The 20261-nt window shown below is 39.8% G+C and overlaps 1 protein-coding gene across 1 annotated transcript in view; it reads left to right on the plus strand.

Annotated features, from left to right (window-relative positions):
- Nucleotides 1–20261, plus strand: part of Bmp6 (bone morphogenetic protein 6) — a 166483-nt gene that overhangs the window by 123237 nt on the left and 22985 nt on the right. Inside the window, exon 2 of the mRNA XM_048799764.1 lies at nucleotides 5884–6076. Within this exon, the coding sequence (XP_048655721.1) occupies nucleotides 5884–6076 (193 nt within the window). The remainder of the gene's footprint in view (nucleotides 1–5883; nucleotides 6077–20261) is intronic.

Consider the following 20261-nt stretch of genomic DNA (forward strand, 5'->3'; position numbering starts at 1 on the left):
ATATATATATATATATATATATATATATATATATATATATATATATATATATTACATTGTGCTTATCCTTTCTTTTATTGGTGGACAGTTGAGTTGCTTTCAGCTTTTGGCTTTTATAAATATTGCTATGAATGTGGGTATAGAGATTGTTCAAAGACCTGCTTTCAGTTCTTTTGCAAATACATTGAGAAAGATAAGGTAATTCCATGCTTAGTATTTTGAGAGCTTCCTTACTGTTTTCCGCAGTGGCTGCACCATCTTACAAACCCACCGGTAATGCACACGTGTTCCAGTTTCTCCACCTCCTCATTAACGCTTGGGAGGAAACGCCCATATTTTTAATATTCAAGATGGGCGAGGACTGAGAGGTCACCCCCATTTGCGGAGCAGCCACACTCACCATGGAACTTGAGCCTGATGGGCAGCCTGGCTGTCCTTGAGGGCTCCCTCTTCACTCTGTGACCACGCCTGTGTTTCTACATGGGCCTGAACAATTCACATCGCGCCTGCACAGGAGAGGCTTTGAGGAAAACAGAAAAACTATGCACTGTGTAATTTAGTGATTCACACGCGTGTAGTAGAACTGTTCATTTTTTAAAGCAAGGTAATGATAAACAGTGTTTGACACAAGGTAGCTTTGGGGCAGAGGTGGGAGGGGGTGGAGAAGGAAGGTCATGTTCTGGTGTTGAAGCTCAGTGCTGGTTACTATCGTCATCTGCAGTATTTGGGAGTAAAATTGATCAAATTATGTTTTTATGTACCTGTGAACATGCCGCAGCAAAGCCCACTACTCTGTATAGATTAGTTATTAATCCTCAGTAGCTTTTGTGTGGGAAGCCATCTGTGAATTACATGAGGGTCTTCTCTTGGTATGGTAACCAGGGAGATTTAGGTTTGGCATTATGAACTGTCCAATAGATTGCCCAATGCACGTGACCTATATCTCTACTCTGCTAGGAAGATACTGATCTGGAGATGGGTTCAACGTGTTGGGAACTGAACAGCTCACCTTTAACCTTTTTTGTGAAGAACATTCTATGGAAGGCCCTTGATATTTCCCAATATAAATAAAGCAGGCCCGGGCTCCATTTTGCCAGAGTCTAGAAGCTCCATCTGATAGACTTGCCCGTCCTGCCCCCACTTTTGAAACTACTTTCTGTGTCATGTGGTTTTTTTTCGTTGTTCTATTTTTCTTAGTTTTTATTTCTCAGCCAGCCCATTCCACCAGGAGGAACCCATTTCCACCACCTGCGTGGGACCCGGGCGAGACTTTTGTATGTATAATATTACATCATTTACCTTTTCCATCTTAAACCAATAGCTTTGATTCCTTGGGCCTATAGTTCCTACATATTGGCCGGAGATCTAGGACTGACCTAAAACTTCAACTGGAAGGGAGGGTCAAAGCCAAAAAGAGGGAGATTTATAAAGCCAAGCGGTTTTCAATTTAGAGGGTGGTAGTGTATTCTTCAATTAGGTCTCTTCTGTTTTATTTGGTATTAAAAGGATTTCTAGAAATGAAATCATAGTTAAAGGAATGCCATTTGTTGTTTTATTGTCCTTACAAAGAGTAGACAGAAGATGTCAGTGACCTTGTATGAGGTCATCACCATTCTTTAAAAGTGTTTTAACTTGTCCTCGAAATTAAATTCTAGGAACTCTTGCCTAAGAGAACGCAGCACGGTTCACTAGCTGAACACCAAGGATGCCGAAATTTCACTGCGCGTTTTGCAGAATGCATTGTTCCAAAGCCAGTTTAGGGAAAGTGTTAATTGGCTCGATGTGTGCTATAGATGTAGAATGTTTCACTTATTCTTCAGAATTCTTCCCACTTAACTAACCCTGAAACTTTTGACTAATATCACATACGTAAGTGGGGGAGGAGCTGGAATTCCAAACAAGTGTCACAATTTGTCACTTCCTCACCATCTTGGTCCCTACTTCATTGAATACCACATTGGTACCACTATTGATAAGACGAATACTAAGATTACAGCTAGGTACTAAGACTGAATTCAAAACTTAGCCCTAGTCCTTTCCCTTGTTTTCCTACTTACTGAACTATTTGATATTTAAGGAATCCATAGTCCTATAACTTGAATTGCTAAGTTCACTGGAAATGTTACCATTCTACCATTGTGGGCTTCAGATGCATATGGAAGTGGTAACCACATTGTGTTTATTTCCATTAACCACATTGTGTTAATCCCCGTGAGATATTCGCAAATGCATTGTGCAAATCCTACCACAGGCAAAAGAGTAGGGGAGAAAGGAGAAGTTCCAGAGAGACTTTAGGGATGGTGGCTGAGTTGTCTGGCAGAGTGGGGAAGGCCTTTAGCTGAGAGCTGAGAGACACCAACGGGGCATTCAGAAGACCCAGAATAAGGGGTAGGTTGAAATCAGACATGAGGGGCAACAGAGGTCATAAGTGTCCCCCAAGAAGGATCCAAGAAAAGAATGTGCAGAATGCCTTGAGACTGTCTTGGTAGAGGAGAAATGGGAAAATGCCCTTAAAAGGCAGCAGGTTCTAGTTCGCATTATGATAAAATGAATGCTTTGAACTGGGCTTCTCTTTTTCACATTTTTAGGATCTTTATCTCTTTTCATCTGTGAGAATTTGCCAGGATTCCTCCTTAGTCATACGCACTGCCTTCCAGCATTGCATAATCCTTATCCTCAAGAATTGTACACACTCTTCCCCTTCCTAGCATGGTCGGATGTGCCGGTGCTCTCCTGCTCCATCTCTTAGCCTCTCCTGTCATCTCTTCTCTTTTTGTGTTATCCTGTTGTGACTGCAAAACAAATCCCCCCAAAACAAAGTGGCTAAAACCAGCCATGCATCGTCATCTCTCACAGTCCTCTGAGATGATGGGTTTACCTGGGCCATTCTTGAGTAAGGTTGCTCCTGTAGTTGCAATCAGATGGTGGGAACCAGATGGCCACTGGACTTGATGGCCAAGATGACCTTTCATAACACATCTGATGCCTCTGCTGAGGTGTTTGGCCAGTGGCTAGACAGTTTGTGGTATGTTCATTCTCTCTCTCCCTCTCTCTCTCTCCTCTTCCTTTAACTCTTCTACCTCTCCTTCCGTGCACTTCTCTACATGGCTAGCTTGGGCTTCCTCACAATATGGAGGTCTCTGGGTAGTCCAGCTTCTTACATGGCCACCATCTTTTCTCACACAAGTGTGGAAGGAAGTTCAGTGCTTACAACCTGACCTAGAAAATAGCTGAGTTCCACTGTTGCTGCATTCCATAGTCCAAAGCAGATTACGGAGCAGATTACAGGACCACTCAAGTGTATGAATACAGGGAAGGGTGATTTATTCTTGGAGGTGCACCTGTCAAAAACTAGCAGCCACATTCCTCATATATTGAAATTTTTGTATCTTGAATCTTTGTAACTGAAAAGTCTTAGTTACTATTCTCTATCTCACTTCACATCTGTATTTTTTTTCTCAAACTCTTGTTCATAGTAAGAGAGATTGAAAGACTTCTTATACATGCTCTCTGTATTTTCATGTAGCAATGTTGAAATTAAGCATCCAAAAGACCCTATAGAAAAGCTCTGGGTTTGGGGTTTTTTTTTGTTTAAGAAAGACTCTGTGGGAAATCAGATTTGATTCAATTTTTTTTTAACCAACAGTGATAACATATCAGACTTAAAAGGCAGATCAGTTTTGGGGAAAGTGATACAGTGTCCCGTGTGCGCGTCCTTGGGTGAACTCTTTAACAATATTGCTTTTCATGCTCGGCCACTAATTAGAAAACCTGCTGTCCTGTTGGGGCTGAACTGGGGTGTGTACTTTCTGGTTGGACCTCTTTTTACTTTACATTCAAGTGCTTGCAGAAGCCAAAGCTTGTTCCTTTTTAACCCCCAAAATTAAAAAAAAAGAAAGAAAGAAAAAAGGAAATCCCAGCATTAAGGAATTGTTGCATAATTACAGGTCCATTCTGGAAGTTCTCTGTTTAAAATCTTGTCCCCATAGATGGCTCCTCTCTCCTTATCTTCTGCAAATGCCATCAAGAACATTGGGTCCTCTTGAGAGCTCTCAGGTGTTTTGATTTTTTTAAAAAATATTCTGAATCTTCACAACTCTTCTTTGATCATGATAAGAAACAACACGTGGGGAGGAAGTCAAAAGTTCAAGGTGGCAAATGATTTTAGTTTTGTTTTCTGCCCATGAACCCTAGGAAGGCTCTGCCATCCAGGGTGGATTTGCTCATGAGGTTTCTTCCCGGTTGTCACTGAGAAAAAACTAACAGGCACTTCGGGGCAGGAGCGTTTCTCGACTCTGGGGACAGAGTCAGGACTAGTGGCAGCAGAACCCTCCGTTTTTTCCCTTCATAATGACTCTGAATTAAACCCTGAGGTTTCATGTCGTCTCTCTCACATGGGACTTTATGTAGACATTTGAGAGCTGAGACTGACTTCAAAAAATGATAATCAGTAATTGCAATTTTCTGTATTGGTTTTTTCCTGCAGGAAAAAGATTTTATTTAAAAAACTTATTTTTCTAGTTTTATCAAAGTATAATCGACAAAAATTTATGTATTTAAGGGATATAAATGTATGTGTTTTGATACACACTTACATTGTAAAATGATCACCACAGTCAAGCTAAGTCAGGTCTCCATCCCCTCACAGAGATAAGATGTTTTCCTTTTTTTGTGTGTGTGATGAGAACATTGAAAACGTACTATTTTAATAAATTTCAAGTATGCATTATGGTATTATTAGTCACCATGCTATAAAATAGATCTGTGAAATCACTGCGAAACTGACCTTTGGACCCTTGGACCAACCCACTTTTCCCCAGTCCCCTCCCTCCCCTTATGCCCTAACCCCTGGCAACCACCCTTCCACCTCTGCTTCTTTCTTTGAGCTTGACTTTCCTCGATTCCATGCATCAGTGAGAGCTTGTGGGGTTTGTCTTTCCGAGCCTGGCTTATTTCTCTCTGCATAATGTCCTTCACATTGTCACAGACAGCACCTTTTTAATGGCTCTGTAGTATTCCATTGTGCCTACACCACATAGCCATTCATCCACGGATGGAAAACTAGCATCATTTCAAATAATTTAAATTACTTTTAGACCTAATCCTTTTCCAAAGGTTTCTTTCAGTGTAAACCACTAGAAGATAGTGAAAGATACCATTGGTGATTTCCTCACACATACTAGTTCTGCTTGGGATCTACTCACAGATTAAATGGGGTTCCAGCAGTTTACCTGGGCACAGGGTCCCCCCCACCATCATTCAACCCCCAGCTTCCCCCAGCAGGTGGACAGCAGGGAGCCATATTCTACAAAGCTCTACCCTCAGTAAGAGTCTCCACTGAATAGCAGGTAACATTTGAGTCTCCTTTGAACTTCAGGCCCAGGGGAAAATATGCTGCCCTCTCCCCCCACCCAGTGCTCTCACGCCACCCCACTCAAGTTCAATGCAGGGCCACCTTGGTCATGCCAGTGGCAGATGGTGACATGTGAACAGAACTGAGGAGAGAAAACCCCTGGGAGGGACGTGGGCTGGGAGGGCGTTGTGGTCAGGATGGGATTTCATTCATTCTCCACCTTTCCCCACAAAGTCAGACTCTCCCTATTTTCGTGGAGAGTCATTGCATGACAGTTAGTTATTTAGACCCTGAAGCCAAGGGTCTAAAGAACTAGATGTCATGCAATTTATTGTACCCAATACTCAAACCAAAGCATTTAAACTGCAAACGGCCTAAGAAGTTCATGTCGTCCTGAGGGGCTGCGGTGATGGTCAACTGGGCTGTCTGACCCTGTAGCCAGCGTCCTCCCCCCGACCCCTGTCAGGAGGTGAGCCTGTGGCCCTTAGTCAATAACAATAGCTGTCACTCTCTCTTGTTTAATCCTATAGTGGAGTACGACAAGGAGTTCTCCCCTCGCCAGCGACACCACAAAGAGTTCAAGTTCAACTTATCCCAGATTCCTGAGGGTGAGGCTGTGACGGCTGCAGAATTCCGCATCTACAAGGACTGTGTTGTGGGCAGTTTTAAAAACCAAACTTTTCTTATCAGCATTTATCAAGTCTTACAGGAGCATCAGCACAGGTATGAAGGCTCAAGGAAGCCCCCAAGGTGGGCCCGGCCCCATTTCTCACCCTCCGTCGTCACATGACCCCAAGTGTGTCTGTGGAAGGTGCTTAGCAGTGGAGGGACAGCCCGTGAACATGAGGAGGTGGGTGTTCTCCAGGGTGCTGTTCAGCCGAAAAGACTTTTTTTTTTTTCCCAATAAGCTGATTTCCCAAATACTTATCTTTTCCTGAGCAAGCCAGCTAGGAGGACTTACTAAGCACCTTTTGTGACCAGACAACTGTATTGGGGATAAAATGTTTTCCATTATTGTTTGGTCTCCACTTTGAATGACGGGCAGGGGTGGCTAAAATAAATGCACACATTAAATTTATATAATGTTGCTTATAAATGATACTAATTCAGATGACAACAAGGTTATTTGTGCATTTAATAAACACGCATGATTTCACCTTTGAGTAAGTGGGTTTAATGTATTTTTTACCATATGGATATAAGGGAATGATAGTTTTTTTTCCAATGTGGCTATTTTATTCTTGTTTCCTAAAATGAGTCTAGACCATTTTTAAAAAAAGCTGCAATGACATATGTTCATGGAGCTGCATAATAATAATAATAATAATAATAATAATAATAATAATAATAAAAGCTTCCATGGAGTGATGGTTGAAAAACTGGGCAGAAGGATAAAGTGTCGCAGCAGGTAGTTCAAATCTGTAGTGCACAGAAAAGCAGCCAATGACTTTGGATTTTGCTTGGTACTTAAGGGGTCAGTCCAGGGAGAATCAAGCACCTAATGCCTAGGTTAGCATCGCTGTGTAGTTCTCAGTGTGCACAAGGTCGAAATTAAGCCAGTGACATAATATTCTGGCAATTATATGGTAGATAAAAAGGTAAGAAAGAAAAACAGAGTATTGGAGGGCAGGAACCCTGCACTTACAAGCATTCTAAAGAATTTGTCACCTTTGGTTTTATAAAATACATCCAGATTCTTGCTTTCGGTCTTGGAAGACTATTGACTTCCCAAGAATTTCCAAAGGTTTAGGAATGACTTTGGTTTCTTCTGAACTTATTGATCTGTGTGTGGGTCTGTCACAAATATGCATGCTGAAATCCTTGGAATCATGAACTTGACCTATGAAGGGTTCACTTTTGTTTTGAAAGCATCACCCGCATTGAACCCTTGTACGTGTTCAAGTCTCTAATGGGGTGAATGGAGGAAGACAGAGTGATGGCAGGTGCTGGGAATTCGTCATGGTGTGGAGTATCCACTGAGGGTTGTAGATGAGTTCCAAGCTGGGACAGCTAAATAATGACTAAACACAGCCATTGTGGTATCTTTATGATGGATCAAAAGTCAGAATGAAAGGGAAGGTTTCCAAAGCCTGATTGTCACTCCTAAATAAAAGCATATGCGATGGCTTTGCTGTTGGGGGGGGGTTCTTTTGGGAAGCAAATTATTCATAGCTAGATATTCATCTTTTGATAATTTGGAGAGAACTGGCACTCAGCAGTTCTCTGGAATGGCTTTACATATAGATTTTTCAATCTAATTATTCCATTACATTTCTCTGGTGGGAATAACTTTTTGTACTGGTACATTTTTTTGGTTCAGAAGTTTGTTTGGGAAACATGGTTTTCTCTGTCCTGGGGGAAAAGCATTAGAGTAAAAACACTAAGCTGGAAGTTTAGTGACTATGGAATTTTTCAAAATAATAATAATTATTATTATTATATAATATATTATTATTATAATAAATATTATTATTATTATTATTATTATTATTTTTAAAGGAGCTAACAGAAACTTTGTAAGGTTTACACTGAACTTGAGCCAAAAAACAACAGCTGCCTTGGGCTTCAAATGGCGGCGACATACTTCTTGAGGCCAACAGTGAGTTTGGAAAACAAAGTCCGAGGGTCCCAACCTTGGATGGCTCCCTATCAAAGCAGAGAGCTGTCATTTCTTGGTCTTCTAGGATGGGAGCATTTGGCATTTGGATTGTTTGATTTTGGAGCATAGGAGAGGGGGGATATTGGGAGAATTGGAGAAGCTCATGCTTTTGAAGGGTTCCAGGTTGGCCAGATTTCCTTATCTGTGGGCCGGGAGCCCAGGCCTCCCGCTGCCTCTAATGTTCTTCCAGAGGCCTCCAGGTCTGACCGCAGGACTCCTTGTGGGGGCTGGTTTGATCTCCCCATCTGTACTGTCTTGGGGTGTCTTGGCTCAAAATCCCTTTCCAGGCTTGTAAGGAAACTTGTGTGTCCAAATCTGTGTTTAAGTGACATTTGTAACCCTTGATGGGTTCACTTCATGTAAGAAGTGTTTGTGTTGCGAAATAGTTGGCATCCTTGAAAAGGAGGGTCGGGGAGTCAGGTTTTTCAATGCTGAGTCCTATATTCAACTGAGGGCAGAAGAAGGGACGACCTGGGATTTCTGACACAGGAGGCAGTCAGAAAACCTGGCCCAGGGAGGGTTGGGGAAGATTCTTGGAAGGCAGGTCTCCACTTTGCGCTATGCAGAAACGTGTGTTTTAACTGATAAGAGACAATTGGACCAGGTAAGTTTTTTTTTTTTTTTTTAAAGTGAGTACTTTGAATAGATGGTGCTTTTGGAAATATCAGGGAAGCACTTGATATTTTACCCAAAATTTGAGAATCAGCTCTTAGATAGAGTCTTAAATCATGGAAAGATCTGAAACGACCCATATATTAGAGTGAGATCATCAGCTCAACGGTCGGCACTAATTTCAAGTCCGAGTTGCCCTTTGCATTTTATTTATTTATTTTTTTAAAAATTTAACTCCATAGTATTGGGTGATATTTACATTTTAAGGTGAGTTTGGTGGGCTAGGGATGTGGCTCAGTGGTAGAGCATTTGCCTGGCATACATGAGGCCTGGATTTGATCTCCAGAACACACACCCTCACCAAAAAAAAGTTTGATGTCAATTTCGATAATTATAAATCATTATGCCCTTATGATGATGCTGATAAAGATTTGCATTTATATAGAACTAACAGTTCAGGGAAAGCCTTCTCTGAAATTCTCAAATTAGGATTTTACTGTGACATGGGGACCGTCTCAAGATAAAGGTGAGGTTCAGAGAGGTGAGCGGTCTCCCTATGTCAGGTCCTCCCACTCCGTCTCCGATGTGGTCTCTGTCTGAAGGGCCAAGAGAACATTCCATTGGCAGCTAAAATGTGTTTGTGAGAATTCAGGTCCCGGGACTTTGACAGTTGAGGCCTTCCTGCAGGGAACCTTTGCAATTCTTTGTCCCCTTGGTCAACCACTGATTTAGTAACAACTTTTCTAGAGGAGGGGTGTGGACAGGAAGAAAGAGTAAATTTTCCCCAAAGTCTGAGTTCTTGTCCTGATTCTGACACTACTGTCCATTTACTTCTTTCCTATAGTTTTCTGTGTGGCTCCCACACTACGCTGTCTTCACAGTTAGAGGACAGACTGCTCCGAATACCTTTTGACTTTTCATCCTCCTGTGAAGTAGCATGATGGCGCCATGTGGCTCTTCATATGTTCTTATGACCTTTCTTTCTTTAGATGAATGGTGCAATCCTGAGGCCTAGAAAGAATATCATTTTCATCTACATTTCTTGTTTGCTTAAAGGCACATCTTTAATGTTCTTAACTGAACTTTGTATACTTAGAAGTCAAAGAGAATCTCTTGGAAGTCAACCAGAAGTTTTAACAGAGAGCATGTTTAGTTTCTGAATCATGGTCCTCTTTGGTTCATGAATCGGCCATACTCGCCTCTGTTAGTTTTGACATTCTGTTCTGTGTTTTGGCAGTTGTGTTGTTTTGCAGTGATGGTCTTCTGGTGTCTTCTGTGTCTGTGAAAACTTTTCCAAGTTCTAGGTACAGTTTTTTGAAAGACATTAAAAGTGAGAACTAGTTACAGATTTAAAATGTATATCATCCTGGAATAAGCAATATCAAAACAAACTCCTCTGTTTGAAAAGAAACAAGGATGGATGGATGGATGGATGGATGGCTAGAAAGACTGGTGTTCATTTTTTTTTTTAAGTTTCATATATTTCATCCTAACTTCAGAATCCTCAGGATCTGAACAAACACATGTTAGAATCAACATGTTAGGCAGTATTGCTTTAGAGTTGATTTTCAAAACTTGTAGAAAGGTTTTCTTAGGTCAACCAAGCCAATTTTGGACTGCTGAATCCCCCAGGATTAATCCTAGACTTACTTATTGCCTTAATTTTTTGACAAAATTTCAAATTTAGACTTATTTTATGGATAGAACATAATTTTCCTAGCAGAGAAAATAACCATGGAAGGGCAAAGACACATTTTTATTTTTACAGAATTTTTAGTTTGAAATTCTGAGCCATTCACAATAAGGAATGCAGGAGTAAGTTAAGAAACGGGGATAAAGATGGGTTCAGGTTTGGATATATTTGAGTCATGGTAGGAATACCCAAGAGGCAGCAAGATGTAGACACTTTGATCTCAGCAGAATGAGCAAAGCTACGGTAGGGTTTTGAGACCACAAGTGAGATAATGAAGTAGATTATTAGATAGGCCAGCTGTATAAGAATTGAAAACTTGATCGACCCAGTACATTTATTGGAAATTCTGGCCTTTTCCCATGTACCTCAGGGGCACATTATTTTATATTAGGTGATTGCCCAGGTGTGGGTCTATTTCTGGGATCTTTATTTTGTTCCATTGGTTATTTTTCTTTCCTCTTGCACCAATACTACACTGTCTTAATTCTTTTAGATTGACAATGAGGATCGATATCTGGTGTGTAAGTTTTCCAAATTTGTTCTTGAGACTCTTTTGGATACTAATGGCCATTTATATTGCCACATAAACTTTAAAATTAGTTTGTCAATTTCCATAAAAAGTGAAAAAAAGCAAAAAAAAAAACTTGCTGGGATTCTGATTGGAATTTCATTAAATGTAGAGTTCAACTTGGGAATAATTTACGTCTCACCAATATTGAGTGTTCCATTCAAGCATATAGCATTTATTAGGCTTTCTCTAATAACTTTCAATAATGTCTAGTTGTTTTGTGTGTGTCAAATCTTCTTATTAGATTAATTTAGGTAGTAAAGTTTTATAATTTTATTGTAAATTATATTTTTAAAAATTTCAGAGTTTTTTCCCCTAATATATATAAATACAACTGATTTTTATATATTGATCTTGTATCCAGTAACCTTGAATAATTACATGTTAATTCTAATTTTTTTCCTGTAAAGTCTTTTGGAATTTCTAAAATTTCTATAAATATCAGTTTTATTTTTTCCTTTTCAATTCTGATTTTTTATTTTGTTTCTCTTTCTTCTTTTATTGTCCTGGCTAGGATGTCTAGTACAGTGTATCTGTCTAGTATCTGTCAGATTTCTAATGGGGGGGTGTAGATTTATTATTATTATGAAGGATGATGAATTATTGTAAATGTTTTTATAGACACATTTTTAGATTAAGGAAATTATTCTCTATTCCTAGTTTTACAATAGTTTTAATTTAAATTAGGAAATAATGTGGAAAAAATGTTGGTGGTATTAGGCATTGAACCCAGGTCCTTGCGCTTGCTAGGCAAGTGCTCTGCCCCTGAGCTGTGCCCTAGCCCTGAGGTGAAATGTTAATCAAATGTTTATTCTGAACCTTTCAGGATGAATCATTTGATTTTTTTTCCTTTATAGTGTTAATATGGCTACCATATTAAAAGACTATCAAGTGCTGAGCCAATTTCACAACCTGAGAGAAATTCAATTTGTGATTTAGTATTAGTTTTATATAAGACTCATTCAAAGATTGTGTCTGATAACCCTCCTCCTTGGGTCCCCTATAGGTCTATTTCCATTATCTTTTTGTCCCCTTGATCTTATTCCTTGGCATGCCTGATAATTTTGTGCTTATTACACCTTGGACATTATTTAATAAAACATTTCTAGATATCGTTACCTCTCTCTAGACTGGATTTATGCTTCTTCTGGAAGTCAGATACACGGCCGGCAAGTCACCCAGTTCTTTTTGTTCCAGTGGAGGCTTCGGGATCTGCTATGGCTCATCTGTTTCTGGTCTTCCATTTCTCCCCCAGTCTAGCCCTTCAGGGTTTTCGGCTGAAAGTCTAGGACACTTACCGGAGGCCCTCTTCCTTGGTGGGCTCTGAACTCTTACTTTTTCACTCCACAGATTCATGGGACTGCCCAAAACTCTGCTATTAAGCCTCTCAACATTTTCTTTCTGCTTGTTTTCTCGACTTCTCATCCCATGTATACATAGCTAATCTTTGGCAAATATCTCAAATGAAAATATTGGGGTTCAAGGCCACCAGATCTCGAAGCAGAAAAAGGACTGCCCAACTTGGATACATACAAGGCGTGAGTCCAACTCGTATGAGGTCACCTTCACACATCCCCTTCTGTGGAGCCTCCTTCCTCTGGGACCTTCGCCCTTCATGTCCTACCTGCCTTGAACTCTAATTTTGATCCCTAGCCAGTGATACTGCTCCAGACTCCAGGCCCCTGCTTCTTTCTCTTTGGTGCATGCCTCAGGCTGGGAATTAGCAAATGCTCTGGAGTGAAAAGACAACCACAAATGCAGGGCTCACCTCAGTGCATCCCCTTGTCTCAGAGGTCTTGGTCTTGACCCATGAAGTGTCGCCTTATCAGTTGCTCTAAGACGACTTCAATCAGGTTTTTATTTTGTTGTTGTTTTTCGGCTTAACCATTATTTTTAGTTGTTCTTGGTGGGAGTGTTAGTTTGCTGCATCAGGGCAGAAGCATAAGTCTCTGAAAGATAGTAAATTTTTTTTTGTGTGTGTGTGTGTGTGTGTTTTTTCATTTACGAATCTTTTTAAACAAATTCCTATGAATATTGGTGTTTGCATCATTAGCCAAATGTTGTAGTTCTGTAAGACCTGGACCCAGTAGTTGATCCAGTTCCAGGATCTAGGAGAGTAGTTTCTTTAGAAAAGCATTCACAGACTGTTCTTTGAATTCAGTTGGATTTTCAGTGCTATCTGTTGGAGAGGAGATAAAAATTTAACCTTTTTAGACGGCTCAGACGGGTTTCCTTTTTCAAGGGAAGGGCAAATTTGAGAAAGCCAGGGTGTGAGAGGAAAACCAAAGCTTTTATCACTGTGCCCAGCCACACTTGTTTCTCTTGTGCCTGGCTTTCACAGCTATGATCCTCCTGGACTCTTGAAATCTAACTGCTGGAATGATAGTCTTTGGCTCCCTCAGTGTGGGGCTCATGCAAGCAATGAACATTTCAGGATCTGTCCCTTTGCCACCCAAAAGGGGATGATACAACTGAGCCACAGCTCAGGTTTTGTAACTTGTTTCATATTCTTTATCCAGAATGATGTGCCTGGAAATGAAAGAACCGACAAAATCTTAAGAGGCTTCCAAACTTTGTTCTTCCACTTATCAGTGTTCTGTTATTTCTAAGGTCCAGTTATCCAAAAATGTAACTACTCAGAAGAATGCTAAAATATTTTATGGTGGAGGGGAATCCGGTGGGCCAGTCACTGAGGACAGGATTCTTGGGGAACCGCTTATCCACTTGGTAAACTATGATGACAGAAAAGCAAGTTTTGGTTTTTGGAAACTGTGCCCCATGTGTTATTCATTCCTAGAAAACAGCTTGCTTTGACTGCACGCACCTCTGTGCAAGACTTTCTAGCTGGTGGGAGGCAGCCCATGTTCGTGGTTAAGATTATTTTGTGAGACCTCTCTTTCTCTCTGTCTTAAAAATTACAAATTAGCAGTGTTTTTGTTTCATTGGTCGAGGATGTGGAAATATGGGATTGGAGAAATGACAGAGGTAAGATTTGGATGTAACATGTTGAAAACCGGGTGGCAATCTTCCCCCAGCCTGAGCTGGTCACTAGGGTAGTTGCCATGAATATGTGTAAAGCAACTATCCGCTTTGCCCCTCTTTCCATCTTGGACACATAGAATTATGTCTTCAGAAACACTGCTACTTTGGATTTCTCTTTCCTGCGATTCTGCTTATTAGCCTAACCTGATAACTCCCCGAGGGTTAAGCCAGTCACACATGTCACACATGTCCCTGTGGAGCAGCTTCCAGCTGGTTTGCACTGTTTTAGGGAGAGAAGCAAGACATCTTGAGAGCAGATGGCTTTCAGCCGTAAGTCTAAAACACAGAGAGAGTTGGTACTATCATATCTAATGAAGAGGTGGTGTGCTTTGAATCCCCAGCTCATAAAGAGTGCTTTCCAGACCAGCAGAATTGGCATCAATGTAGAACCTGCTAGACATGCAAGTTCTCAGGCCCCAGCCCAGGCCCCTTGAACCAGAAGCTCCAAGATGAGGGACAGAACTCTGTATTAACAAGTCACTCAGGGGAGTCTGACCAGGCTATCCTGGAGGACCACTGGGATGATGGTTAAGAGCATGCATAACACTTGGGCCAAATGGCCTGGGCTCAAATCCCAGCTCTGCATTTTACTAGCTATGTGACAGTGAGCAGGCTACTTACCCTCTTGGTGCCTCAGTTTCCTCACCTGTAAACCTGTGCTGGTATTAATAGTATTGATCTCATATGGTATTTATGAGGTGTTGACATATGTAAGAGCACTTGGAATAGTCACCAAGTAAATACTACATTAGTGTTGACTACATTCATATCCTAACACAAAGTGATTTACACTGGCTTGTTAAAAATGAAATAGCATTTAGAATCTAGGTAACGAGGTGATATTTAAAGCATCTTTTTACCATGCGAGCATTGGGGTGAAAATGGAGTAGTGTCCAGTGGCATGAAATCAGTTAAGACTTAACCAATTATACAGTAATGTTTGTTCACCCTTGCTCCCCATATCCGTGAATGTATGTGTAGCAGTTTACCAGGCTGCATAGTACTTTATTTTCGAATGTCCTGTTGGTAGAGAAGCCAAGATGGTGGGGTGGAGGAAAGCTGCATTTTCCAGTTTCTCTGTGGCTCAGAATCAAAGCAGTGGGAAGACCGCTTCTCAGTGACGGGAGGTGGATAACTGAGAGGATTTACTGAAATTCAGTACTGGACAGTCAGAGAGTCAGAAAGACCTAGAAATTCTGGTGCGTTGAAGAGAGGGCAAGAAAGAGTACATTGGGGCCAAATCTGTGTGCCATGTTCCTCCTTGGTGGCCCTGCCCTGTGACTAGAGTTCTTGGGATGTGCTGGAGAACCAGGTACACAGCAGAGAGCACATTGGCCCATCCCAGGATGTGTTGATCTAATCTCTCTGGAACAGATACCACTCAACTAAGTTCCAGTCAGAACTAAATGGCAGCCACCAGAACATCCCATTTACAACTCCATGTCCACCCTGCCCTGGGAATGCAGCCATCTATCTGTCCAGAGTAAACTACAGTCGATGGTACTTTCCATTCCATCCTGCCTTGTACTTGCCGAGAGCCATTTGAACCAGCTGTGATCCCAGGTCACTGCACATGGCAGCCTGGTGAGTAATACAAAAAGAGGAAGGGATTAGTAACCTCTAGCCATTACTCTTTTTAAGGAGTAGGTAGCTCAAGAGGAAACAGAAACTATACATGTCCATAGAGATTGAACAATATACTTTTGATGAGTGAGTCATTGAAGAAATTTAAAAGTTCTTAGAATAAAAAAAAATAGAGACACAATATACCAGAATCTCTGGGATATAGCAGAGGTACTATCTGAGAAGAGGGAATTTTATAGCTTTGAGTGCCTACATTAAAAAGATCTCAAATAAACAATGATATAGCTTAGGATTTTAGAAAAACAAGAACAAGCCAATCCTAAAAGAGAAGGAAAAGAATAATGAAGATTAGAGCCAAAATTAGTGAAATAGGAACTAAAAGAATAATACAAAAGATCAATGAACCAGAGTTGGTTCTTTGCAAAAATAAACAAGATTGATAAGCCCCTAGCCAAACTAACCAAAAGAAAGAAGATCCAAATTAAAAAAAAATTAAAGATGAAATGGGGTTATTACAACAGATACAACTGAAATCTAGAGGATCATTAGGGACTATTCTGAAAACTTAAATTCCAACAAGTTGAAAAATGTAGATGAAATGGGTGAGTTTTTAGATATATGATCTAGTGAAACTAAACAAAGAGAATATAGAAAACCTAAACAAATCAATAATAATAAAACATGAAGAGGCTGACTCGTAGTGGGGTAGGGAGGGGGAGCATGGGAGGAATAGACGAACTCTAGATAGGGCAGATGGGAGGGGGGGGAAGGGAGGGGGCAGGGGGTTAGCAAGGATGGTGGAATGGATAGACATCATTATCCAAAGTACATGTATGAAGACACGAATTGGTGTGAATATACTTTATATACAACCAGAGATATGAAAATTTGTGCTGTATATGTGTAATAAGAATTGTAATGCATTCCACTGTCATTTTTATTAAAAGGTTAATTTTAAAAATGTAAAAATAAATAAAAAAGAAAAAAATGGAGTGGGAAGGAACGTGAAAAACAGAAGAAGAATTGGTAAGATAAAGCATGTAATATTATCATTTTAATAACTGATAAAAACCTTGCCTAAATTTTAAGAGCTTTAAAAGAAAAAAGAAAAAGAGAATCCAAGAGCCAGATAGATTCACAGCTGCATTTTACCAGATTTTTAAAGTAGAACTAATGCAGTATTCCTCACATTATTCCATGAAATTAAAAGGGAAAGAATGCTCCCAAACTCATCCTACAAATCCTGTATCACCCTGATGTCAAAACTGGATAAAAGTATGTCAAGGAAAGAAAGCTTCAGATCAGCATCATTAATGAACAAAGATGCAAAATATCCTCATTAAGATATTAGCAAACATTTGGTGAATTTAAGAACACATTAAAAAAATCATACACCATAAAGTAGGTTTCATCCCTGGGATTCCAGAATGATTCAATATATGCAAGTCAATAACTGTAATACTCTACATAGATAGAACCATGAACAAAAACCATGGGATCATCTCAACAGAAAAAGCCTTCAACAAAATTCCACACCCCTTAATGATAAAAAAATAAAATAAAATAAAAACCCTGAAGAAACAAAGGCTAGAAGGAAATTACTTACATCAGAAAGCTCTGTGTGACAAAATAAAAGCCAAAATCAAACTGGGAAAATGGAAAGCATTTCTCCTAAAATCAGGACTAAGACAAGGCATCTTCACCTCCTATTCTATATAGTACTTGAAATTTTAGCCAAAGCATTTAGGCAAGGGGAGAGGGATGGGGGCGAGGATATTAATAGGAAGGAAGAAGTCAAATTATCCCTATTCACCGATGATATCATAAATTTAGGATACCTTTAAGGTTCTACCAGAAGATTTCAAGAGCTGATAAATTCAGCAAAGTGGGAGGATGCAGAATCAACATACAGAAATCAATAGCTTTTCTCTATACCAATAACAAATCTGCTGAGAAAGAAATCAGGAAAACAATTCCATTCAGAGTAGCTTCAAAAACGTAAAATGAGGCTGAGGTTGTGGCTCAGTGGTAGAGCACTCGCCTAGCAAGTGTGAGGCCCTGGGTTCGATCCTCAGCACCACATAAAAATAAATAAATAAAACAAAGGTATTGGGCTGGGGATGTGGCTCAAGTGATAGCACGCTCGCCTGGCATGCGTGCGGTCTGGGTTCAAACCTCAGCACCACATACAAACAAAGATGTTGTGTCTGCCGAAAACCGAAAAATAAATATTGAAATTCTCTCTCTCTCTCTCTCTCTCTCTCTCTCCTCTCTAAAAAAAATAAATAAAAATAAAAAAATAAAACAAAGGTATTGTGTCCAACTACAACTAAAAAATAAATATTAAAAAAAAAACGTAAAATGCCTAGGAATAAACCTAATCTAGGAGGTGAAAACCTCGACAGTGAAAATTATAGATCATTGAAGAAAGTAATTGAAGATGATACTAAAAGATCGAAAGACTTCCCATGTTCATGGATAGTAAGGTTAATATTGTTAAAATGGTCATATCATTAAATGCAACTACAGATTTCATGCAGTCCCCATTAAAGTAACAATGAAATTCTTCACAGAACTAGAAAAAAAGCAACCCTAAAATGCACAAGGAAGAACAAAAGACCCAGAATAGCAAAAGCAGTCCTGAGCAAAAAGAGCAAAGGTAGAGGCATCGTGATAGCGGACTTTAAATTAGATCATAGAACTACAGTAACAAAACAACTTGATGTTGGCATAAAAACAGACTTGGAGACCAATGGAACATAATAGAAGACACACAGACAAACCCAGACCGCTGCAGTTACCTGATTCTTGACAAAGGTGTCAAAAGCATGCATTGAAGAGAAGGAAGTCTCTTTCACAAATGGTGCTGGAAAACGGATTCTCCATATGTAAAAGAAGGAAACTAGATCCCTATGTCTCACCCTGTACAAAACTCAGTGTAAAATGGATCAAAGGCCTAAGCATAAGACCAGAAACTTTGCAACTGTTTGAAGTAAGAATGGGTGAAATGCTTCATAGGCAAAGACTTCCTGAATAGGAAGGAGCTTTACATCTCAAGAAATGAGAGAAAAAAAAATTTAAATAAATGGTATGGTGTCAATTAAAAAGCATCTGCACAGCAAAGGAAACAATTAACAGAGTGAAGAGACAATATACAGACGGGGAGAAAATCTTTGCCAAGTACTCATCCAACAGAGGATTAATATTCAAAATTTATAAAGAACTCAAAAAAGTCAACACTAAAAACCAAATAACCCAATCAATAAGTGGACAAATGAACACACACTTCTCAAAAGAAGTCCAAATGGCCAGCATTTGCTCACATCTTTAGCTCCAAGAGGAACACAAATCAAAACTACCCTGAAATTCCATCTCACTCTGGTTAGAACGACAATCATCAAGAATCAAATAACAATAAATGCTGGTATGGACGCTGGGAAGGAACTCCTATACGTTTTTGTTGGGACCGTAAATTGGTACAGCCACGGTGGAAATCAGTATGGAGGTTCCTTAAAAAGCTAGAAATAGAACTACCATATGATCCAGTCATTCTACCCCTTGGTGTTTATCCAGAAGAATTAAACTCAGCTTACTGTGGTAATACATACCTATGTTTATCACAGCACTACTCATGACAGCCTAGTATGGAATCAGCCTGAGTGTCCATCAGTAGATGAATGGATAAAGAAAAATGTGGCATGTATGCACAATAGTTTTATTTGGCCAAAAAGAAGAATGAAATTGCCATTTGTGGGAACATGGATGGAACTGGAGGCCATAATTTTGAGTAAAGTCAGTCAGACTCGGATGTTTGCGGTCTCTCCTATGTGGAAGCTAGAGAGAAAAAAGTCAGGAAGAAAAAGAGAGTCCATGAAAGTAGAAGAGACACAGCTCCATCAATGTTTATAGCAGCACAATTCACACTAGCTAAACTGGGGAGCCAACCTAGATGCCCTTTCAGTGGATGAATGTGGCATACCTACACAATGGAATATTACTCAGCAATAAAAGAGAATAAGATCATGGCATTTGCAGGTAAATGGATGGCATTGGAGAAGATAATGCTAAGTAAAGTTAGCCAATCCCCCCAAAACAAATGCTGAATGTTTTTTCTAATATGAGGAGGCTGACTCATAGTGGGGTGGGGTGGGGATGAATTCTAGATAGGGCAGAGGGGTGGGAGGGAAAAGGAGGGGGCAGGGGATTAGCAAGGATGATGGAATGTGACGGACATCATTATCCAAAGTACGTGTATGAAGACACAAATTGGAGTCAACATAATTTATATATAACCAGAGATATGAAAAATTGTGATGTATAAGAATAATAAGAATTGTAATGCATTCTGCTATCATTTATTTTTTTAAAGTCAATTAAAAAATAAAAGAAATTAGAAGGGAGACCATTAGGGTAGAGGAAGGGAATCAGGGCGAGGTTGGAAGAGGGGGTTGGGCAGGTGTTAGGAGTGAAATCGGTCAAGTATATGTGTATATAGATTTGCCACAATGAAAGCCACTATTCTGTATAAGTTATATGTACCAATAAAAAAATTAATAACATCCTATTCATTTTGTATCTTTCTAGTTGTAAAAGTTTAAATTCAATCTATAATACCTTACATAAGGGAAATTTTAAAAAGCAAGAGCTTGATTTATTTCATTTCCTTGAATTATTTTTTACTTTCAGTTTTAAAACTCAGTTTTCCTTACTGCATATGGAAATCTATTCATCAATATATAAATGTTGTCTG

The sequence above is a fragment of the Marmota marmota genome, unplaced genomic scaffold (assembly GCF_001458135.2).
Source record: "Marmota marmota marmota unplaced genomic scaffold, marMar, whole genome shotgun sequence".
In the NCBI taxonomy this organism is placed as follows: Eukaryota; Metazoa; Chordata; class Mammalia; order Rodentia; family Sciuridae; genus Marmota; species Marmota marmota.